Source organism: Physella acuta, unplaced genomic scaffold (assembly GCF_028476545.2).
Source record: "Physella acuta isolate Inbredline_101_S28 unplaced genomic scaffold, ASM2847654v3 ptg000674l, whole genome shotgun sequence".
In the NCBI taxonomy this organism is placed as follows: Eukaryota; Metazoa; Mollusca; class Gastropoda; family Physidae; genus Physella; species Physella acuta.
The window spans coordinates 115715-141307 of NW_026732193.1; the positions used below are offsets into that span (position 1 = coordinate 115715).

A 25593-nucleotide genomic window follows, 5' to 3' on the forward strand; every position below is an offset into this window, starting at 1 on the left:
CAAATAGAGTTTCTTCCAGGCATCTCTTCGGGGGGGGGGGGATTTATATAGAAAATATATACTTTTAACAGTGTCCGTCCCCCCGGAAATTTTAATCCGCCCCCCCCCCCCCCCCGATGAAAATTCTAGAAAAACACTGACGGCAAACCCAAAAACCCTAGCCTGGACCGTAAGCCTAACAATACAAAACTCTCACTGTAGTTTCAGCGGCGTGGTAAGGCTCATGGTTCTAAACGGAAAAGCCCCGAGTTCGAATCCCTGGACAGGTGAAGCTCAATACTTAATCTAATCTACGGGAGAAAACTCCAAAATCAATCACTTTCTGCCTTGTAGTTTGTTCTTTGTTGAATAAAGGCTATTGAAGCAAATCGAAAAAAGAAAAGCAGATTGAAATCGGAGTCAACGGGTCATAAGTGCGCATAAGGTGTCACGTAATGCTTAACTGTCTTTAAGGAAATCCCGTCCAACATTAGAATTGAGAACGAAGTAGAAGAAGTATTACTATCAGAGGCGTAGCGACCCTTCCCGGCGCCCGGGGACAAACTTTTCGATTTGCACCCCACCCCCCCTCAAATTTCGATTTGCACCCCCCTCAACCTTTCAATTTATTTTTCCAACCCATTTTGGCGCCCCCTAAGGTCAGCGCCCGGTAGAATTTTTCGGGGGGGGGGGGCTATCAAACAATACGGAATGTCAAATAAAAAAAATAATAATTCAGATGTGACGTCATCAACGAGAGTATACAATCTTTCCCTTTGAGTACCGGGTTCGTAGTACATTTTATTATTGTAAACGTTTTTCCTCCCACCCACACTTCCGGTGGGAAATCCCAACACCGATCTCACCCAATCACGTTGAGCAATAGGGCCAACGCCTACAGTGTGACCTACTAAAGGAAACGTCTGCTTTTTATAAACAGACGAACTGGCCCATATATTGAAGAGATATGGCGGGAAATAGCGGCCTTTGATCGTACGTCCGGTGAACCGTATCAGGCTAAAAATAGATTACAGTTGTTTATCCAGATTAAAAATAGAAGGGATATTTACCCGAAAGCAGTTATTAAACGACTAAAGTGTTTGTATTAAATTCCTCGATTACATTTTTTAACATATGCTAATGTTACGTCAAATGTTTCCAATTTTTCTAACACCCTTCCTTTCTCCAACGACACGCTAAAGTAGTGGCTATCCATTAAGGTAAGTCTACATATTAGTTCAGCTCAGCCCCCTTTCCCTCCCCCCCCCCTTTCATCTCTCTTACGTCACAATTTGTGTCACAAAAAGTAAGTACTCTCCAAAACGTCATCACAAAGTTTGACCGTAGATCAACCCCCCCCCCCCCTTTTTCACACACACACACACATGCAATATCAATAATTCTTTTAAAAAGTGTTTTTTTTTTTCATTTTAAAAAAAATACTAAAGTACTCTTACCTTAATTTTTTAAATACTTGGCAAATAGTAAGAATACAAATAAATTAAATTGAGTATTTATATTTACACTGGCAATAAGTTTGTAAATTATAGATATAAAATGCCATAAAAATAGAATGCGTTTTGTTAAATTTCTACTGTAACATTTACCATACCAATTTGGTATTGAGAATTATGATTTTCCTTGGATTTCCTTATTGTTTTTTTTTTCTGTGTTTACAAACTTCGTTAGTTCCGTGTAAACTATGTTTGGGCTTTTATTTTTTGCGGCATGCTGGGTTAATGCTGATAGGGTTACATTGTAGATTTTACTTTTTACCCCCCCCCCCCCCCCACGTTACATTGTAGATTTTACTTTTTAACCTCCCCCCCTCCCCCCATGAACGAAGTAGAAAAATGTATAATTTATTTGGAAAATATATACTTTAGCAAGAGCCCGCCTTCCCCTCTACGGAAATTAAAGTAAAAAGTTTTACGTTCCCCCTTCTCCCCGCCCCACCCCCCCCCCACCCAAGCTTGAGAAAAAATGCCTGAAAGAAACCAGAGTTTCTTCCAGGCATCTCTTCGGGGGGGGGGGGGGAAACCCCCCCCCCCCCCCTAAAAAATTCTACCGCCCCCCCCCCCCCGAACGAAATGAAATTTAGATAATTTATATAGAAAATATATACTTTTAAAAGTGTCCGCCCGTCCGCCCCCGAAAATTTTAACTGCCCCCCCCCCCCCCGGAGAAAAAAGTCTGGAAGACACACTGAAAGAAACACTGTGCACAATAAAGTGGCCCTAAAATATATTGATCACAACGAACAGAGTTTGATAATAATAGTGTGACGTGGCATTTTGGTTAGAAGCATACGCTTATGTGTTTTGGGCGTGGGGGGGGGGGGGGGCGTAGGTAGAAAATGGCGGTTTAAATTTAAAATGTTGTCCCCCTTAATAATCATGTCTTACCTCTATTTAAAAATATCAATTAGCGTCTTTTTATTCCCTGAGTTCCCCGTTAGAGCAATATTTAAATAATTTACATTTTTTTACAAGCATGCTAACTAACACCATGGACACACAGTGTAAACTTGTAAGCCATTGTAAGCATTTGGCTGTGTACTAGTCTAAGCAAAGAGATAGAAGAACTCGAGGTCGAAAGGTCAACGCAACAGAAAAAAAAATCGACCTAGTTTCGGTTACTGATCTCCCCCATAACGGAAAGGAAATATAAAGGTTAAAAATAACAACTATCGGTAAAACCCGCGAGGCCGGTCCAATACAAATCGAGCGGAGAGGAGAGAATTAGCGTAGAACAAGAAAGGCCTTACAACTGGTCGCTTCCTGTTTGTCAACTTTACAGCCTAATACTTTAATTTAATAACAGAATAAATTGTGGAAAAGTCTAGCCGTTTATTCATATCTACAAATAACGCAAATAGTAAGTAAACTCTAGAAACTCTATAGAATCTAGAATCTAGATCTAGATCTAGTCAATGGACACGAGCGAGAAAACTCTCAAAGGTATTTGAGAGGTGTATAAATTAGTTTAAAAATCAGGCACGGCGTAGTTACAATTAATATGGTTATAAAATCCTGTCTGTCTGGTTTATTTCGGACTTTACTAAAGATTGGGTCTATTTGATGTTTTAAAAATTTTCGGTAACTAATTGAAAATTTAAAAACAAGCCAAAACAATTTGGTTTTCACGTGTAATGGCGACATAAACAATGGCATCCTGCTATTGGATAGGCCGACATTGATTTTATTGTACACATTGTAAGCTAAAAATAGAAAACTAGGTCATGGGGTTTTTAATTTGCATTGTTATTTAAAAACTTGATCTGCAAAGTTTTGTAAACAAATAGTTATCGATCACTAAGTTACTGTACAGCCAATCAATATTTGTCTTACGAAAGTGAAACATCCGGTTTTAACTTAGGCTTGATGAAAATAAATAGAAATGTAGCCTTAAACTCAACAAATTATTTTCAAGTTCTCTGGATTTGCAACTTTTATAGCATTTATTCTAAAAATATAAAATTTCTAAATTAATTTTAGGCTTAAGTTTTTATTTTTTATTTTTTTTACGGTCTAAAATCTAAAAAGCACGTTTTTATTCCATGTCAACAATATTATGGAAGGAATCTCGTCAACTCGCTCGCCTCCATTTTCAATCTAGATAGGGCCTATTGATAAGTAGAAAATCTATAGGTTAAGAGTTAAGAGTTAAGAGTTAAGACTGAGTAAGACAAGCTGTCTGAAACACTCTGACCACTGGTATTGGTAAGGTTGTCACTACTCCACTACCCTGAAAATTTGAAAATTGTTGTAATTAGCTAACTATAAATAGATTTTAAAGACTATTTGTTGTTGAGAACAAAAGTTAGATCTATATAACTTTTAGCCTTTTAGGTCTATTATTTTATTAGGCTACTATAACAGACATCTCAATTCTAAATCATCAAGATGTAGATCAACAATTTAATCAGTAGACTTAGATTACTCCATATAAGTGTAATTAGCCTAATTACAAATAAGGTCCAATCATAAATATCATAAATATTAATTACATCTGATTTAGCATGGCACTTTTGGTTTGAATATCAGCATTACATTATGTCTAATTATGTCTAGAATTATTCTTAAAGACCTAGATCTATATTGATGTCATACTTTGCAACTTTAAAACAACAAAAAAATAATGATTACAAAAATGAAGAAAACCATTGTTGGCAGTATTATTAACATAGTTAATTCAAATAGGCTACCTAACTGATTTAATATTTTTAGTCATCATCAAGTACCATGCTTTTTAAGTTTTTAGTATAACTTACTTATAATCTTTTATCGTCTTTTTCCAGACTTACATTACAACATCAGCACCGAAGTCTTGATTTTAAAAGATGCCTAGGCAAAGTGAAGGTGTTTCTGTCAAGGTTTGCTTCAGGGGTACGGATCGTTATGTAACAGTCCCAGACAACATCAACGTTCAACAGGTAGGCCTTTAATAATATACATACAAATAAAATTTAGCCTAGATTGTTGCTCATTATTGTGTTCACCTTAAACCAAACTTGCTTTGTTTGCTAATTTAAAAGTTTTTATAAAATTCAGCCTAAAATCAAAACAGATAGCACACTTAGCAAATCAGGCAGAACATTTTGTAAATATTATCAGCCTAACATCAAATCAGGCAGAACATTTTGTAAATATTATCAGCCTAACATCAAATCAGGCAGAACATTTTGTAAATATTATCAGCCTAACATCAAATCAGGCAGAACATTTTGTAAATATTATCAGCCTAACATCAAATCAGGCAGAACATTTTGCAAATATCATCAGCCTGAAATCAAATCAGGCGGAACACTTTGCAAATATCATCAGTCTAAAATCAAATCAGGCAGAACATTTTGTAAATATTATAAGCCTAAAAATAAAACAAGCAGCACACTCCATATACTTTCATGTTCAGTGTTTTACGCTAGGTTCTAGAACAATTTAGAGATCTGGGTTTTCACCTTGATTAGTTTATCTAATATAAATTAATATAAATCTGACACATTAGGCAAGTGGTGGCACTTATTACCACACAACCCCATATACAAAAAATCCACAAAATTTTTAGCATTATGTTTGAAAAACAAAACTCAAAGTTAAGCTCAAAGCTATGAATATTAAACTTATGTTGTTTTTTTGCAAGCCATACCCATTTACTTTGAGAAATTTTTGTTAGATTTTTTTTTCATTTAGAGATATGTAAATTGTTGGTACCAAACAGCAGAAGTTATTTTTCAGCGAAGACAATTTTTGTCAGTATCATGTTTTGTTCAATTAGAGTTAAGGCAAAATCAGAAGATATTAAATAAAAAAGACATTTTTTTTTCAGTTCAAAAGTATGATCTTATTCACGTTGCCTAAAGATGAAACCCCTGATGACTTCGGGGTGTGTCTAAAGTTCTGCGACGGTGAAGTAAGATTACTTGGTGATGACGAGAAGTTTGGGGATCTACTTGTCCGATGTAAAAAAATTACTTTTATTTCAAGGTCAGAGTTGGTTTTGTTAATACCCTTCTTGGTTTTACTTAATCCTTATACACTTTAGAAGCATGAAAAAACATTCAGTTTATTTATTTTTAAATTTTTATTTGATTCTCCCATTAGCTGCATTTACATATGAAGATATTTTGGTAGGTGTAAATGTGCTCTATAAGATATTTAATAGGGTAATATAAGGGCTACACTGAAAAATCATCATCATCTATTCATATTCATGCCCCAGACACATGGGGCAGATGAAGTAGAGTTCATCTGTTTTGATGACCTCGGTGTACAGTGGGATAGTGTTGCCAGCACTATGCCTAGCTGCCTTAGTTTCCCTTGCTAGAGTCAGGTACCTATCAGAGTTGGGTGGACTCAAAGGGCGTCTCAGGATCCAAACTTGAGACTGAGACTTGTGGACTAGCATTGGTAAGCTTCGTCCATACCGTCCCACTAATTAATTACCCTAAAAAGAAAAGCCTAATATTTACCAATTAGGTGCATCTAATTTAAAACATCTGTCCTGTTGTTTGTTTTCTCATTCGTGTGCTAATTATTACCATAAATTACCTTAACAGAAAAGGTGAGACTAAACCAAGTGCTTCAACTAGCCAGGACATCCGATCACCTTCTAAGGTTAAACAACAAAATAAATGTGAGTAAAAAACATCATTTCTTAAATAAATATTTCTATAACTTTTTTTTTATTACTTTATAATGTTTAAACAAATATTTTCAAAATTTAATTAGATATCCTATGAATTTTATTGATTTTTAAAAAAGTTGAGATAAAATAATTTCATTTTAATTACTTTAAGTTCTAAATGTTATATAGGAAAAAATATAATCTTTAAATACTTTCAGAGTGTTTGTATTTGAATAATGTATTAGTTCACATAAATATTGAAATATTAAAGTTCATGCAAAAAAATATCATAAATTAGGCCTATATAATTTAATTTCAAAATCAAATAATCTAAGTCAAAACATTTTATTGTATTCAGTAGGCAGTTCATGGTTTGATAACCTCCCTTCATCAACCCAAACCAAAGAGATCACAGAAAAAGATGCAGCGTTACTGTCCCTGTGTATTGAACATCACTGGAGGCAGATTTTAATCCAACTTGATTTTACTGCCGCAGAGATCGATAACGAATTTTACAATTCTGAGTTCAATGTGAGCGACACTATAACAAAGCTGCTGATCCGATGGCATCAGAAGCACACAAGAAAGGCCAACTACCTAGCATTTGTTGATGTTTTGAAAAGATTTGAAAAACTTGGGAGTTCTGTCCCCTGGGAGAAGCTGCAAGTTGCCATGCTAGGGGAGGCAAGTTAGGATGAATTTTTAAAAAACCTAGCAAACATTTAAATCCCTGTGTTCATGTTAAAAAAAAAGTAAATAAATAACAGCTAACACATTTTAGTTTACCTTAAAGCCACTGTGATGAGCTTAAATTATGATGTATGGCTTAAACAATGTAAATCAGCTTTAAACTGTACTTATGTGCTTAAAAGAAAATGTGTTAAAAAATTGTGATGATGTGCTAATAAGTTCAAACACTGCCAATAATATAAAAGTAGATGGTGAAATAAAACTTAGCCATGCAGCACTGGAGATGGTGTTGGCATAAGTTTGTCTTAGTTAGAGGGCATAGTCCTCCCTAATTATATTTCATGTCTCATAAATTGCTCTAAGTGGACCTTATTTCCAAAAGGCATTACTAAAATAATCAAACTATTTATTATTGAAAGGATTCTATTTATGACAGTAAATACAGCCACACAGCCAAATATTAAGCCCCTTTGCCAGAATCTCAAGGTTGTCTCCCTTGCCATAACCCTTATATCATGGTTGTTATCACCTTTGTCAACTTGCCATCCTACCCTAGCCAATGTGGTAAATGTTTACATATGTTTTCATACAGTCTCTTAAAATCAAAATTTATTTTATACATAAACATATACTTAGTAAATATTATTACCTAATTAATGTGATAATTGTTTGAATTTTGCTACCTTAAAATATTTTCTAACATATTTTGATTAGGTGTGATAAACAAAAAATTAACTTATCTGAAATGTTAAATGTATTTCCATTCTTTCCCTTCTTTTAAAATTTTATCTGAAGTTTAATAAATCCTGCAATTAATACATCCAAATGTGTTTTATACATGAACATATATTTTGTAAATATTGTTACATAATTAATGTGATAACTGTTTTATTTTTACTAACTTAAAATATTTTCTCCTACTATATTTTGATGCTCTTGTTGTAAACATGAAAGAGGTTTGATAAACTCCACAATAAACAAGTTGTCTTTTCTTATAAAAAATAAATTATCTGAATAGTGTAGAATTATAAACTGCTCACCAAATGAACACAAACATTGTGTGTATAATAGAGCGGATAATTAGTACTTTTTACAGGAAACATTAATTATTAGATTTAAAAAAGTACTTAAACATATGCGGCTGGGCATAGTACTGACCACACTATCTCTTCATATGCCGAGGTCACAGAAACAAGTGAACTCTACTTCACTTGCCCTATGAACCGTCATGTTTGAAAAGGGAACTTTACTTTTACTTATACATATAATTAAGTCACATTTTTGTTTATATAAATATAGAACTCGTTAAAAAGTTTGAAAGAAATAGGTTCGGTTAAAGTGGTTAAAATTTTGTTCCCAAATTACATAAAGTTAACAAAGTCAAATAAATTCGTATGGTTTTTTGTTTGTTTCGATAAATCGTAAATAACGTAAGGCACTACTGCTTGTCGTCACTAAAAAATTAATAAAATCAGATTTTATATCTATGTATTAAAAATTTCGCTAAACTAACGTAAATGGTATTTTAGAAACTAGTAATAGAGTTAAGTACCACTTCTGGATACTGAAGGTTACTCTGAAAATTTAAAGTAAGCCAAGTCTAAGATTTAACATTTAAAAATGAAATTTCGTTTGGATAACTGAAGAAATAGTCAGGTAAAGTATCACTTCCGGATACCGGAAATTGTACGGGACGGCATATTAGAATGGTAGAGCGTTTGGCTGTCATTTCGAAAGGTCTCGACTTCAGATATCGGTTTGGACTTGATATTGTAGGATGTCCCTGAGTACCATAAGCTTTGATGGGTAGGGCCTACCTGACACGTTGGGAAAAGTAAGGGCCGCTGGGCATAGTGCTAACCACACCGTCCATTCATATGCCGAGGTCAAGAAACATGTACTCTACTTCATCTGCCAAATGGGTCGCTTGGTCTAAAGAGGAACTTAATTACTTTTGCCGGAAATCGTACAAAAGTTAATTGCAACATCTATATATATATAATTCTCTTCTGGGAGCCGTTAGAAAACAAGCTGCAAACGCTCTCCCTACCTCCCCACCCCTACATGGTTTTAGTGAGCTGTGTTCACTCTAAATGTTTACAAGCAGAGCCAACGATTTTAAAGGTAGGGGGGGGGGGGAGGGGGGGAAGGAAGGGGGGGGGGGGGGTTATGGTCCTTAACGAGCTACTTATAGTGTTTTAAAGAAATATTTTCAGTGTCAGCGTTGGTACTGCCGAATTCACAAATTATGAATTTTTGAAAATTAGAAACAACTAAATAGCGGCGTATGTTATGCCGCGGGCCGGCTCGTACATTTTAATACTGATATGTTTCGTTCTCCTAACTAAAATGATACTTTTGATAAACCGGAAATCCTACAAACTTTACTTCCGGCTATCGGAAATTAAACATAAGTTTATAGAGAACAACAAATTATATATAAACGTCTATAAAAATTATGTTTTGTCAATATAACCCAAACAGCACTCTAGTAATCGTATTCGCTGACAGACAGACTGACAAAAGGATACACGGACAGACAAGCGCAGAGACAAAAGTGCAAAACTGATTTTTTCCGACAAGAGAGGTCTAAAACGTCGATTTTTGCAAGATTACAATACTTCCTTTATACGCCAAATAAGATTAAATAAATTAAAAAAAAAAAAAACTATATGTGGCAATGTTGGTTAATATTTTCCCAAAAAAACAACAACAACGGATTGAGTCAGCTGTGTTATTGATTGCTATTGCGCAGGTGAAAATAAAACTCTCTACAATTTTCTGAGAAAATCAATCAAACATAGATCTACATCCCATGCACTAAATAAAAACGGGAATTCACAGCATGAGTTTATATGTCATATAGTTCCATCGTCACTTTTAGCACAGAGTGAGTCATATATTTCGATAAATATATACTAAACATACATCACAATTTCGCTCGACTTAAGCAAGCGTGATCGATAGTACTATGTAAACACTACACGCCAGCTTAGCACGATGTTATGGATTCATTTCTTAGTGTTATCGATGTAGCTTGCGTTTTTTTATGTTTGAGATAAATAATGTTTGAAAGCCTGAATCAATTGAAATCCAAAGTATTTCTTAAAGCTGGATTTAGAATTTTCGCCCGATTAAAGTAAGTCCCATATACTCCGCATATGATGAAGTACTGAGGTGTAAAACGGTGAAAACTGTCAAAATTTCATGTGATTTTTGTGCGCGATTACAATACTTGCTCTATACACTGTACACGAGAAAGTAAAAAGACTAATTTTATGCTGTGATTGTGTTCCTTTAGAACAATATCTTTTCAGAATAAAATTAAATTTAAAAAAACCTGCTTAATATGACACCAGTTCTAACACAAACTGTTCTGTCACTTTAATCACAATACACAATAAAATATATTAACATCTTTCCGATTCTTTGTTCTGAGCTTCCCGAAATGATTAAGAACTGTTTTCCTGAAAAGAAAAATCCTGTTGTATAGATTGCATCCTAGGTGAGCGGTATTGTTTGTTCTCTTTCTATTGGTTGTTCTTTTTGTTTGACGTCAGGGCTTATTTATAGGAAAGGTCGATATCTGGAGAGTTACTCGATTTAGCCATACACAGATGTCGGTGTTGCAGCTGTTTCATCTAAAAGCAGAATTATTGATTGATTTTCATGAGTTTAAAGGTTAGAAATAATATGTTTATTTAGACAATAAGGCTAAATTTTCTTCAGATTATGATTGCATTTCTAGCTGACATCATATAAATAATTAAAATAACATGTAAAACCTTACGGTAGAGCAGTAGAGTTCACGTATTTCTGCAATCACGGCATACAAAGAGACAGTGTGGTCAGTACTATGCACAGTCGCCTTTACCTTTCCAATAGTGAGTAAGGTTGTACTAGGGGATGCTTTACGGGTTTGAGACCGGGATCCGAACTTCATCACTCGACCACGCTGGCCAGCTTGAATTGAGTCCTTCATTAGTTTTTCACAATTTAGCCAGTTCCATCACCCATATCCTCTGTTCTTCTATATTCTAAGGGTAATTAAAATGCCAAATTAGCGCCGCTGCTCTTCCCTAAGCTTGAATAAAATAGAAGGGTTGAGGGAAAGTTTAGCAACCATTTTTCCGAAATAAAATTGTCTTGAAACGCCCACAATATGTAATGATTAACATAAGGCAGTCCTGCTAATGGACGAATAAGTCTAAAGTCTAAATATTTGATTAGAGTGTACAGTCACCGCAGTGGGAACATAATTTCTACAACGCAAATGGAAGATCTTGGAAAGTCAGGAAGATGGAAATGGCCCTAGAAGCAGCAGAAATGCGACGATATCAAACTATTGAGTGAGACTAGGTTGATCATGTGTTTAGGCTTTGAAGACGTAGATTAACTGCATGCCCATGGTGGTATTCATACAGTAAAACTAGATGGGATGACGCTTATTGGATGAGACGAAGATAACCAGAGGCGTAGCGAGGGGGGGGTACATATGTCCCCGGGCGCCGACCCTAGGGGGCGCCAAAATGGATTGAAAAAAAAATCTCATTTTAGCTGTAGCTTTGTATTATAAATATAAAAAAATGTATTGGGGGGGGGGGGGGGCGCCAAATTGAAAGTTTGTCCCCGGGCGCCGGGAAGGTTCGCTACGCCTCTGAAGATAACTGAAGGATAATCAAACCAACTATTAAAAGCAGGATAAGTAGGATATATATGATCATAACACAGGCATGTGCCCCAAGAAATAAGACCATTTAGGAGCACAAAGAAGAGATTTATAACTGTTTACTCTGCATCATATAGAATACAGCTTTTAGACACATAGGAGATAACAGTACTAAAATATGATATCAGAGCGTATGAAGTGTTCATGAGACAAGTTTTAAATGTCTACTGACTCGAGCCCGGGATCCAAACTCGAGACTAATGGTTTAGAGGTCGCACGTTCTATTATTGACCACGCCGCCCCTACAGGTGTAAAAAAAAAACCAATCAATGTTCTTCATTGTCTTTAGGAGCTGCTACTTCTGGGCTAAAGACGCAATGGGAGACACTGTGATCGTGCTACACACAGGTGACAGAGGTAAGACATCGCTTCAAAAACTTCATCTAGCCGTTACATGGACACCTAACACAAAATGGGCATCAAAAAGATGGAAAAACATGCTTAAAATTGAAAAACAAAATACATATAAAAAGATGATTCTGATTCTGGGCTATCATTTTTTTTTTAAATTGAAAAGTATCTTTTTTTAAAATATTTTTTTCGTAAATTAAACCTGAGTTTGATTCTTGTAATCAGTGGCGTAGCGAGGTCGGGTGTCACCCGGTGCGGCACTTAATGGTGTCACCCCCCAGAAGCGTAGCGACCCTTCCTGGGGACAAACTTTCAAGTTTTTGATTTGCACCCCCCCCCTCAAGTTTTCGATTTGCACCCCCCCCCCTTCAATATACTTTTGCTATTTTTTGCCTTGGTGTCACCCCCCTAAATGGTGTCACCCAGTGCGGTCCGCACCCCTCGCCCTCGCCCCCCCCCCCCTCGCTACGCCCCTGCTTGTAATAATTATTTCCTTCTTATAACTGCAGTTCTTTTTTTACACAGGATGTGTCAAACAGTTTGTCAGTTCGCGCTGGTAAGAATATTTTTATTGCAATTTCACTAATATAATCACTAGTTAAATTTAACTTTGGTTTTTCTTACTTCATAAACAGTAATACTTGCACATATTTCAGTAAGCAATTTAAATTTAATTTAATCCCATGTGCATTATCAAAATTAATAAATTGTTTTTAACGCAACTTTTGTTTATTATAGTACTTCCTTCTTATCGCTGCTAATTTCTTCGGTGATAGTGTTGATTATTGGGATAAACTCGAAGGTAATGCTTGCAACTCAATCTAACAAAACTTGCAAAGTATGATTTTAAACCAACGTCGTTTAAAATAAATATTTATTAATTTAAAATTTATGCAACCGTTCTTATTCATGTTAATGTGCATGTCCATGTTTTAGTTTTTCAATGAGGTTGAGGCGAAGGTTGGTTATATGTATATATTTATTTTTGGTTGTGTTTATGATTGTTTTGTGTTTATGTTTGTGGCTGCAATTGTGGTTAGGTTAAGAGATTATGTTCGTTTATGATTAGATTTAGAGTTAGGTTTATTATTATATATATTTTCTCCAATGTCTATATTTGCATATAGACATCAATTGGAAATGTAATATATTTCCAAAACCCGGGCAGCATCGGGTATATGTTGATTAAATAAACACACAAGTCACATACCTTTACAGGTGCGTTTTTCACAAGCGCCAGTGCAATGCCTGACCGGAACGGCTTGTCATTATTTAAAGGAGGTGAGTTCTCAAGATTTATTTTAATACTTTACTTTATTTAAATTTAAAATACTTTTTTTAAACATATAAAAAATACATACAATGGCATAGATAGACAAACCAGCTTTTTTCTAGGAGAGAAAAATTTAATATATTTCTCACTTTTTGTTTTACATGTAGTTTTAAAATGAAGAAATTTACATATTTGTAAAACTTCATAAAATGACATTTTACTCAAATAAATTGTGTGAATATTTTGTTAATCTTAGATAAAAAGTTATAGGGGTAAGTATAGTATATATTCGTTTCTTAATTTCTTTATCTAAAAATCACACTTATGTATTCTAGGGTGGTATACAAAAACATGCGGTAAATTGCATTCAATAATTAAAATAAACCTGTTTAGTAATATCCCTGTTACTTGGTTCTTTCAAAAGAAAAAAATGCTTTGACAGTTTTGTAATATTTATGTTAGAAAACAAACTATATATAAGAGAAGATTGATGCAATTGTTTTGATCAGTCTTTGTTGTAGAGTACCCTCTATTAGACACAGATTGTTTACAAAATAAAGTGTAGAAAACAGTTTTAATGAAGTCTGGCATTTAAAGATTAAGTTAAGTTAAAACACATTAAACAATAGACTGGGCAAATCTAATATATAAAGCTCAGTTCTGTAACGTGTGGCAAAAAAGTTTGTCGTTGACACTTCTATGGATTTAAGTGTTAGATTTTTTATCGTGCTCATAGTCTAAATTTACGAGTCAAAAAATTACCATTGAAAGTCTTTAAAAACAATTCTCATTCTATTTACTTAGAAGAATAATTTTCAATTATGAACACGACATAAAATTTTTAAAAAGTGTATCGACGTTTATAAAATTTCTAAAATTGTGTCGGAAATGTATTGACTGCACAGTTACTTCCCTTTAATAAAAAAAATTCTTATGAAGAAAGAATTTACATTTTATTACTTTGTTTTTGGTGTTAAGAAATAAAAAAAAATTTACATAATTAGCGGGGATTGATTAAGTGCAATATCGTTAGGTATTTTTAACACTGCCTTTTATTTATTCTATACACTGAACATACTGTTCAATAATTATTTTTTTTTAAATCAATAACATTTAATAAGCCAGGTCCTACAAATCCTATATGTTTATTTCTTTCCATTTACGGATAAGCTTGGAGTATTATCATTTTTGTTCACTAAATTGAAACAGGCGCGTCCGCCGGCGCCCTTGCATGGTTCGATTTGGCACCCTGGGCTATCATGTGAGCGCTATGCTGCATAGTTTTGTTTTTAACAGTGCGATAGACTATGGATAAGAAAGGTTACTATAGTCTTTAAGTGAATCAAATCCGGGCGTCCTCCGGCACCCCGACAGGGTGCTATTTGGCGCCGCGGGCCTTCCGGTGTACGCTATGGTATATACGTTCGCGTGAGTTCAAAAGACTATGAATGAGTTATGTACTATAGTCGTTTACTAAGTTCAATCAGGCGGTGACGTCATGGTGCGTCCACTGGCGCCCAGACAGGGTGCTATTTTGGGTCCCGGGCCTCCCGTGTTCGGTTTCGCGCCTACGTTCATTAAAGTGAGTGCAAAAGACTATGAATAAGTTGGGGTACTATAGTCGTTTATTAAGCTGAAACAGGCGATTCCGCCCCGGGCTAGACTCTGAGCACTGTGCGTTTATGTTCGCGTTAGTGTTTTCTTTGTGTTTAGGTTGGGTTTGCGTTAGTGGTTGCGTTTTGATTTGGTTCGTTTTTGTTCTTTCTTTTTTCGTTTTCGTTTGTGTTTTATCTTCTTTGCGTTTGTGTTTGGTTTTGCGTTTGTATTTGGTTTGTTTTCGTTTGTTTTTTCGTTTGTGTTTTTTTCTTTGGGTTTGTGGTTGGTTTTGCATTTGGATTTGGTTTGTTTTCGTTTGCTTTTTCGTTTGTTTTTTTCTTTGTGTTCGTATTGGTGTTTGTGGTTGTGGTTGGGTTAGTTGTTAGGTTTTTGTTTTCGTTTGTATTTGTAATTGTGTTAGCGTTATGTTTGCGTTTTGTTGTTTTGGTTTGGGTGTGCAATGACGGGTTTATGATGATTACTAAACACACAGGTAATGGTCTTTAACAGAAAGGTTTTTCACAGAAGCCAGAGCAGGGCCTGGCCGGGACGGCTAGTTATATATACGTTATTGGAACCTAATGGTGACCATTTCACATGTGTGTATGTGGAATGGTCACCATTTACAATATATATATATATATATATATATATATATATATATATATATATATATATATATATATATATATATAAAACCCGTGCATCTGTTGAAATCCGGATCTTTTCCCCATAAGGCAGATGAAGTAAAGTTAAAGTGGTTCAAAGACTTCGGCATAGAAAGGATAGTGTGGTCAGCACTATGCCCAGCCGCCTTTGTTTCCCTAACGTGAATTAGGTATTGATCAGAGCTGGTGAGCCCTAGGAACATTCTATTGACTTGAACCCGGATTTGAACTCGAGACTTTCGGTTAAGCATTTTAGGCCATCATGGTGAAACACATCACGAAAATTTCAGGTAAATCTGACAAATGTTCAATGACACATTCTTGTCCTGTTTCTGCGCACAAGCTCCTACGATTATATACAAGACTTCCGGGATCCGAAAACTTACAAGGTATTTAAGCACTATACTTTATTTACTTAGATACATCACATAACGGATGTTTGGGGGGGGGGGGGGGGGAGGGAAGACGCACTAGGACAGGAAGGGAAGAACCCTCTTATCCAAATTACTGATTCCATAATTTTACTTTAAAAATCTCTCTCTATATGTAATTCTCTACGTCGCTCAACCATGCGGGACACCATCACGCACGTCGACTTACGACTATCTAACCCTCTTACTGCCCCCTCCCTCGCTCTCTAGGCATTCGCAACAGACCATATCGCTAACATCCACACCAGTTTGACACAACGAGACAGACAAAAATGAACAACTATATTTTTCCGACACAGAGAGTAGTTGTAGATCGTTGATTTTTGTGCACGATTAAATACTTCCTCTTTACTCTGTATAAGAGTAAGTAAACAAAGAAAAAAAAAGTATTTTTGATGATTGTTGTTAATATTTCCAAGAAATGAGATTGCTTTCGCAAGCTGTGCTATTAATAGCTCTAGCGAATTTTGCAAATGATACAATTTTCTGAGAAAATCAGTCAGCGTCCCTTGCACTAAATACAAACGGAAATTCATAGCATGAGTTTGTAGGTCTAATAGTCACATCATCACTTTAAGCTTCGAGCGAGTTATATATATATATATATATATATATATATATATATATATATATATATATATATATATATATATATATATATATATATATATATATATATACATATATATATATATGTTTTTTTTCCACCGAAAAAGTAAATCACTCTGCCAAACAACATGTTTAAACAAAATTCACCCATTTTATTTATAGTAAGTTAAGGTCACTGAGGTTAGTGAGATCAATTTCCATGAATATGAAAAAAATCAGAAGTAGATATTGATTTATTTGACCATGCCGTGTGTAAGAGAGAAAGATAGTGCATCCACAGATCCTGTTTTCTCCAGCACTCATCGCGTTTTACTCACGTTTAATTTGACGACATCAGGAGAAGAACATGCATCGGGAGTCGAGGTGCTAACGGATGGTTTCGTCATACAAACGTCAGGTGAGTGACGTGATATAGTCAGTTGAGTGATGTGATATAGTCAGGTGAGTGATATGATATAGTCAGGTGAGTGATGTGATATAGTCAGGTGAGTGATGTGATATAGTCAGGTGAGTGATGTGATATAGTCAGGTGAGTGATGTGATATAGTCAGGTGAGTGATGTGATATAGTCAGGTGAGTGATGTGATATAGTCAGGTGAGTGATGTGATATAGTCAGGTGAGTGATGTGATATAGTCAGTTGAGTGATGTGATATAGTCAGGTGAGTGATGTGATACATACGTCCGTTGAGTGATGTTATATAGTCAGGTGAGTGATTTGATTCAAACGTCAGGTGAGTGATGTGATATAGTCAGGTGAGTGATGTGATATAGTCAGGTGAGTGATGTGATATAGTCAGGTGAGTGATGTGATATAGTCAGGTGAGTGATGTGATATAGTCACTTGAGTGATGTGATATAGTCAGTTGAGTGATGTGATATAGTCAGGTGAGTGATATGATATAGTCAGGTGAGTGATGTGATATAGTCAGGTGAGTGATGTGATATAGTCAGGTGAGTGATATGATATAGTCAGGTGAGTGATGTAATTCAAACTTCCGGTTAGTGATGTGATACATACGTCAGTTGAGTGATGTGATAAAGTCAGGTGAGTGATGTGATATAGTCAGGTGAGTGATGTGATATAGTCAGGTGAGTGATGTGATATAGTCAGGTGAGTGATGTGATATAGTCAGGTGAGTGATGTGATATAGTCAGGTGAGTGATGTGATATAGTCACGTGAGTGATGTGATACAGTCAGGTGAGTGATGTGATATAGTCAGGTGAGTGATGTGATATTGTCAGGTGAGTGATGTGATATAGTCAGGTGAGTGATATGATATATTCATGTGAGTGATGTGATATAGTCAGGTGAGTGATGTGATATAGTCAGGTGAGTGATGTGATATAGTCAGTTGAGTGATGTGATATAGTCAGGTGAGTGATGTGATATAGTCAGGTGAGTGATGTGATATAGTCAGGTGAGTGATGTGATATAGTCAGGTGAGTGATGTGATATAATCAGGTGAGTGATGTGATATAGTCAGTTGAGTGATATGATATAGTCAGTTGAGTGATGTGATATAGTCAGGTGAGTGATGTGATATAGTCAGGTGAGTGATGTGATATAGTCAGGTGAGTGATGTGATATAGTCAGGTGAGTGATGTGATATAGTCAGGTGAGTGATGTGATATAATCAGGTGAGTGATGTGATATAGTCAGGTGAGTGATGTGATATAGTCAGTTGAGTGATGTGATATAGTCAGGTGAGTGATGTGATATAGTCAGGTGAGTGATGTGATATAATCAGGTGAGTGATGTGATATAGTCAGTTGAGTGATATGATATAGTCAGTTGAGTGATGTGATATAGTCAGGTGAGTGATGTGATATAGTCAGGTGAGTGATGTGATATAGTCAGGTGAGTGATGTGATATAGTCAGGTGAGTGATGTGATATAGTCAGGTGAGTGATGTGATAAAGTCAGGTGAGTGATGTGATATAGTCAGGTGAGTGATGTGATATAGTCAGGTGAGTGATGTGATATAGTCAGGTGAGTGATGTGATATAGTGAGGTGAGTGTTGTGATATAGTCAGGTGAGTGATATGATATAGTAAGTTGAGTGATATGATATAGTCAGGTGAGTGTTGTGATATAGTCAGGTGAGTGATATGATATAGTCAGGTGAGTGATGTGATATAGTCAGGTGAGTGTTGTGATATAGTCAGGTGAGTGATGTGATACATACGTCCGTTGAGTGATGTTATATAGTCAGGTGAGTGATTTGATTCAAACGTCAGGTGAGTGATGTGATATAGTCAGGTGAGTGATGTGATATAGTCAGTTGAGTGATGTGATATAATCAGGTGAGTGATGTGATATAGTCAGGTGAGTGATGTGATATAGTCAGGTGAGTGATGTGATATAGTCAGTTGAGTGATGTGATATAGTCAGGTGAGTGATATGATATAGTCAGGTGAGTGATGTGATATAGTCAGGTGAGTGATGTGATATAGTCAGTTGAGTGATGTGATATAGTCAGGTGAGTGATATGATATAGTCAGGTGAGTGATGTAATTCAAACTTCCGGTTAGTGATGTGATACATACGTCAGTTGAGTGATGTGATAAAGTCAGGTGAGTGATGTGATATAGTCAGGTGAGTGATGTGATATAGTCAGGTGAGTGATGTTATTCAAACGTCAGGTAAGTGATGTGATATAGTCAGGTGAGTGATGTGATAAAGTCAGGTGAGTGATGTGATATAGTCAGGTGAGTAATGTGATATAGTCAGGTGAGTGATGTGATATAGTCACGTGAGTGATGTGATACAGTCAGGTGAGTGATGTGATATAGTCAGGTGAGTGATGTGATATTGTCAGGTGAGTGATGTGATATAGTCAGGTGAGTGATGTGATATAGTCAGGTGAGTGATGTGATATAGTCAGGTGAGTGATATGATATAGTCAGGTGAGTGATGTGATACATACGTCTGGTGAGTGATGTGATATAGTCAGGTGAGTGATGTGATATTGTCAGGTGAGTGATGTGATATAGTCAGGTGAGTGATATGATATAGTCAGGTGAGTGATGTGATACATACGTCTGGTGAGTGATGTGATATAGTCAGGTGAGTGATGTGATATAGTCAGGTGAGTGATGTGATATAGTCAGGTGAGTGATGTGATATAGTCAGGTGAGTGATGTGATATAGTGAGGTGAATGTTGTAATATAGTCAGGTGAGTGATATGATATAGGCAGGTGAGTAATGTGATACATACGTCTGTTGAGTGATGTTATATAGTCAGGTGAGTGATGTGATATAGTCAGGTGAGTGATGTGATATAGTCAGGTGAGTGATTTGATTCAAACGTCAGGTGAGTGATGTGATATAGTCAGGTGAGTGATATGATATAGTCAGGTGAGTGATGTGATATAGTCAGGTGAGTGATGTGATATAGTCAGGTGAGAGATGTAATTCAAACGTCACGTGAGTGATGTGATATAGTGAGGTGAGTGTTGTGATATAGTCAGGTGAGTGATGTGATACATACGTCCGTTGAGTGATGTGATATAGTCAGGTGAGTGATGTGATATAGTCAGGTGAGTGATGTGATACATACGTCCGTTGAGTGATGTGATATAGTCAGGTGAGTGATGTGATATAGTCAGGTGAGTGATGTGATATAGTCTGGTGAGTGATATGATATAGTCAGGTGAGTGATGTGATATAGTCAGGTGAGTGATGTGATGTAGTCAGGTGAGTAATGTGATATAGTCAGGTGAGTGATATGATATGGTCAGTTGAGTGACGTGATTCAAACTTCAGTTGAGTGATGTGATATAGTCAGGTGAGTGATGTGATATAGTCAGGTGAGTGATGTGAAATAGTTAGGTGAGTGCTGTGATATAGTCAGTTGAGTGATGTGATATATTTAGGTGAGTGATGTGATATAGTCAGGTGAGTGCTGTGATATAGTCAGTTGAGTGATGTGATATATTTAGGTGAGTGATGTGATATAGTTAGGTGAGTGATGTGATATAGTCAGTTGAGTGATGTGAAATAGTCAGGTGAGTGATGTGATACAAGCGTTCTACAAACACAACAAGAGTGCTATGGCATGTAACAGAATGTAATTGCCATGGATCAAATCTCATCGAGAATCATGCCCCCCCCCCCTTTGGTCCCAAGACACATTACGCCACCATAGAAAGCTCTTTACACTTTTGCCGGTCTCTGGTAATTTGCTTTTGCAGACCCCAAGATTTTCCTGCTATTGCAACTTGTTTGTGAAGTGCGCCTCCACGTTTCCTTAGCCTTCCTTGTTTTCTTCTTTCCTTCGGCGTCCAGTCACATTCCCGTGATATCATCTAGACCCATCCTTGAGATGTGCCACATACGGTAACATCTTTTTATTTCCTTTCATTTCGAAAACTGATTTAATTTTCATTTCCCCTGGTAGTCTATCATTGCAGATGGTGCTAGGCAAGTGAATGCCTTTTATCTTTCGCTGCCAATTAGTTCGAAAGAGTCACATAATCTGCTAGGGATGATTGTTACTTTCCAGCATTCACGCCATACAGTAGGACGCTAAGGAAGTCTGCATTTGGTTTTGGAGGAGATTTTCTTCGATCGTTATTTTTTTGCATGGTTGCAAAGGCTTGCTCTTATTTAGAGATGCATGTTTCAGCTGAGCAGTCTTAAAAAGCTGGTTCCAAATGGTTGTTGCCAGAAAGCATTTTTTTTCAACCAAAATGGAATATTTTATAATATTTAAGAAATAAATACTAAGTTACTTCCGATTTTCGTAAGGCTAGAAAAATTCAAACAAATAATTACTAGCAATATAATTGTAATTTAGCTAACACTTTTATTTTGAATTTCGATTAGTAGATTCAGGTTGCTGTGGCGATATGAAAATGTATGTTATGTTATTTAATATAAATAAACTGCTAGGCTAATGCCGCTATTGTGTATTTTATCACGGAAAACAATTGTTGTGATTTTCATTGTTTTATTTTCCTTGACCACTCCGGTTGACCTTAAAAAGGGGTTGAGTGCAGTTTTTAAAGATGATTAAAATTAAATTAAAATAATTCTTAACGACTTTTTAATGGCTTATATTGAATACAAAATATGAAAATGTGGAATCGATGATTTCCTAACGGCTTTAATTTTCAAAAATGTAACTATAATTTTATCACTTAAAAATAGTTTTTTTTTTAAAATTCAGTATATATCTATAGACTTTTAAGCCTATTGACAATGTTGCATACATATATTAAATATATTATTTGGTCTACTCGTGTGTTGATTATTAGATTCTTCGCTAGTTTACATTTAGTATATCATAACAATGAGAAATACCTGCCATAACTAATACATGTATAATATAAAAAAAATCCCAGTTTTCCAATTTAGTTTAAATAAAGTTAAAAAATAAATATTAAACGCCTAATTAAGTCTGCCGCACACAGTTAAGTGTAATAATATAATATGAGTATAGTCAGACCAATGAAAAATCACACATATAATCTCATTCGCTAGAATCGGTCTCTCAAATCTTTTCTTGGAGTCCCAAAAAATCGCTCTGTTCCAGTCGTAGAGAATCGAATTAGAACATTGATAAGAAGGAATGAGTATAGGCCGAGGGAGGCACAAAAGTATACGGCTAGAGGACATCAAGGAATTCCATGTCCGTTACTGAATTGCCTAAATCAGCAGAGGTACGGAAAATATGTCCGTTACTGAATAGCCTAAATCAGCAGAGGTACGGAAAATATGGCAAAGACGGGTCGTTCGGCAACAGTTTTTTTTTCGATATATAGCTCCTATAAGGATAATTTCACTCGTGGTCACTTTCAGCCCTCGCCATGTGGGTATAAGCTGACTGGTAGTTTTTCCACATGGTCCTTCATTTACCCAAGTCGATTGAAAAGATGAGCCAGATGTACAGAGCCAAAGTATCCTAAAATCTGTTTTGCAAATACCCAGTTTTTCACCAAATCAACAATGTTTATATAGGGAATTCGGACTGGTTGCTTCTAAATCCCTTCCGAATATTTCCCGAAGTTAACGCTTATTTTTTACTGACTCCCGCGATCTCTGGATTTATTACTGGGTTTATACGTCTAGATATTTGTATTTAATTTTTTTTACAAACAAAAAAAAAAAAACAAAAAAAAAAACAGTATTATGGTTATACAGGGAAATATAGACTCTGGTCAGTTAAAACAGAGTTCCGAATTTTCCCCGAGGGTAGCACCGTTTTTTTCGGACCCCCTGGGGCATATGTACAGCTACAAGAGTTTTCAAAGGGTTCCTGCGTGGGAATCCTTTTCGATATATAGCTCATTTAACAGTTAATATATTTTACTCTTTTTCCTAACAAGGTTTGTACTTAGTGTACAGTGGTGTCAAGTTTAAGCCGAACTCTACCCGCTACTCGGCTGATTTTACATACCAGGTTAGTGAATTGTTGAATGGATCGTAAAACAAAATGTACATTGTTAATTAACAGTTGGTCTCGTGGTCAAGAAAGATAAAGTTCCCGGGTGCGTACGGACTTAGATGAAGTACAAATTCACCTGTTTCTTGACCACGGCATATTAAGAGAGATGTAGTCAGCATTTTGCCCATCTGCCATTACTGAGCTGGCTACCCTTCAGAGCTGCTTAGGCTCCAGGACGTATTTCAGACTCGAGTCGGACTAAAAAACTTTATGTTAGCTGCCGAGCGCTCTACTCTCGACCACACAGCAGTGTGCATCATTTGATAGACAAGACAGTAGTTGTTAATAAGAGGGTATTGTTTTTAAAAGACTGCCCACATAAACTTAGAATAAAATTATATAATTTATAATTAAAACATAAATCAGATAACTTTAATCAAACTGACTATAGGTATATATATATATATATATATATATATATATATATATATATATATATATATATATATATATATATATATATATATATATATATATAGGTTGTATATATATATATATATATATATATATATATATATATATATATATATATATATATATATATATATATATATATATATATATATTTGTGTGTGTGTGTAAATAAGTGAGTACTAAAGCCGTAAATTTTCATTTAATTCTTTTGTTTAATATATGCTTATCATTGTGCGATTGTTAATAAACTATTTCGGTATTTGAACATGCATTATGTCCTCGTTCAGCAGTCAGCTTTGTTAAAGTGTTTCCGAATACTTAGTTTTCAGTGGGCTATTTCACCTTCGTTTTTCTATCTTCAGACTTGGTTCCATTACTTGCAGAAGGAAAATCCGAGATCGCCAATGAGATCAGGAGTTTTGTTGAGAACCGTTCACACTGTCTGCCCCAACTGTACTGGTTCGCAGGAATCTTCATACACAGGTAGTGTGTAGGTGTGACACTTAGTAGAAGTTTAATTGAAGGTAGTGTGTAGGTGTGACACTTAGTAGACGTTTAATTGAAGGTAGTGTGTAGGTGTGACACTTAGTAGAAGTTTAATTGAAGGTAGTGTGTAGGTGTGACACTTAGTAGAAGTTTAATTGAAGGTAGTGTGTAGGTGTGACACTTAGTAGAAGTTTAATTGAAGGTAGTGTGTAGGTGTGACACTTAGTAGAAGTTTAATTGAAGGTAGTGTGTAGGTGTGACACTTAATAGACGTTTAATTGAAGGTAGTGTGTAGGTGTGACACTTAGTAGAAGTTTAATTGAAGGTAGTGTGTAGGTGTGACACTTAGTAGAAGTTTAATTGAAGGTAGTGTGTAGGTGTGACACTTAGTAGAAGTTTAATTGAAGGTAGTGTGTAGGTGTGACACTTAGTAGAAGTTTAATTGAAGGTAGTGTGTAGGTGTGACACTTAGTAGAAGTTTAATTGAAGGTAGTGTGTAGGTGTGACACTTAGTAGAAGTTTAATTGAAGGTAGTGTGTAGGTGTGACACTTAGTAGAAGTTTAATTGAAGGTAGTGTGTAGGTGTGACACTTAATAGACGTTTAATTGAACGTAGAGTGTAGGTGTGTGACACTTAGCAGAACTGTAGTTGACAGGTAAAGTGTGGGTATACGACACCTAACACACACACACGTTACCACAGGTAGTGCGTAGTTCTATAACAAGTTTTAGGTTACATTTATAAAAAAAAATAATGGAGATAATTTAGTAATTGTTATAATATATGTTATGATCCCTACAGTTAACTTAATTTATATGCACGTAGATGTATTTTTATAGTTTAATGAAAGGTATCTTAAAATAGCTAAATATCTGCTATTCAGCAATTTCTTGGTTAAAATACCTAATATACCGTTTGTCCCTTCCTTCCTTTATCAGGCGGAGTCTTTGGTTTGGAGCAAGGAGAAAAACTGTTTGTGACAATGTCCGGTCAAGGAATCGTGGAGCTGGACACTGAGTCATCCCACTTGGGTTTGTTTCTGCTGCAAACGACATGAAAAAAAATGATTTTTTGTCGGAATTCTTCAGCTACTGATGGAGCCATGAGATCAGTGTTACTCCCGTAGACACAGTGTGATACATTCGTTATATTGTTACAGCAGTTTAAATCTTCACCTAAGTCGTAGATTTAATGTCGTGGTATTGCATTTCAAGTATGTTTTTAGGATTGTTAAACTTTATTGCAATTTTTTATTTATCATAGTTTTTTAACTATGCGCTTTTATAAATTAGCCGTCTTTATTAAACAAAGAACATGATTTTTGGACTGTGATATTTTATAAAAAAATATTTGCTCAAATTGGTACAGCTAATAGATTTATTGTCACTGCACTATTTCATTCTAATATTAACGTTGAGATTGTCGTGTCGAATATTGTGATGACAAGATACACAGCTTGCGATTATTGAAGCAAAGCGTATAATGTCAACAAAACGTTTATAAAACATATTTACATTGACATTTTCCTTTCTCTTCTAGTCATTATTAAATAACATTTAATTGGTTACTAATACTCAACACTACATTTTTATCTAAGCACAATGTAGAGCCTAACTTAAATGGCAGATTATAATAAACGAGCCGGCCCGCGGCATAACATACGCCGCTATTTAGTTGTTTCTAATTTTCAATAATTCATAATTTGTGAATTCGACAGTACCAACGCTGACACTGAAAATATTTCTTTAAAACACTATAAGTAGCTCGTTAAGGACCATAACCCCCCC

General features: G+C 35.5%; 2 protein-coding genes across 5 annotated transcripts; both read left to right on the plus strand.

The window, feature by feature from the left end:
- Nucleotides 1-2742: 2742 nt before the first annotated feature.
- Nucleotides 2743-7424, plus strand: LOC131949093 (uncharacterized). The gene is made up of 5 exons (XM_059310853.1): nucleotides 2743-2856; nucleotides 4280-4414; nucleotides 5308-5465; nucleotides 6038-6114; nucleotides 6464-7424. Exons 2-5 carry the CDS (start codon nucleotides 4322-4324, stop codon nucleotides 6796-6798), a joined length of 663 nt encoding a protein of 220 aa, XP_059166836.1. The 5' UTR covers nucleotides 2743-2856; nucleotides 4280-4321; the 3' UTR covers nucleotides 6799-7424.
- Nucleotides 7425-11817: 4393 nt separating this feature from the next.
- On the plus strand, nucleotides 11818-25570 carry LOC131949127 (CD40 ligand). 4 transcript variants are annotated; one of them, XM_059310893.1, is made up of 10 exons: nucleotides 11818-11881; nucleotides 12401-12431; nucleotides 12614-12677; nucleotides 13094-13156; nucleotides 13405-13420; nucleotides 15703-15801; nucleotides 16733-16849; nucleotides 22787-22860; nucleotides 23682-23802; nucleotides 24745-25570. In XM_059310893.1, the coding sequence occupies exons 1-10, from the start codon at nucleotides 11842-11844 to the stop codon at nucleotides 24861-24863; spliced, it is 744 nt and encodes a 247-aa protein (XP_059166876.1). In that variant the 5' UTR covers nucleotides 11818-11841; the 3' UTR covers nucleotides 24864-25570. The 4 variants fall into 4 exon arrangements, with proteins under 4 accessions (XP_059166876.1, XP_059166878.1, XP_059166879.1 ...); XM_059310895.1 differs by having other exon boundaries at nucleotides 11820-11881; nucleotides 16790-16849; XM_059310896.1 differs by lacking the exon at nucleotides 24745-25570 and adding an exon at nucleotides 20651-20795 and having other exon boundaries at nucleotides 11820-11881; nucleotides 23682-23786.
- The last annotated feature ends 23 nt before the right edge of the window (nucleotides 25571-25593 follow it).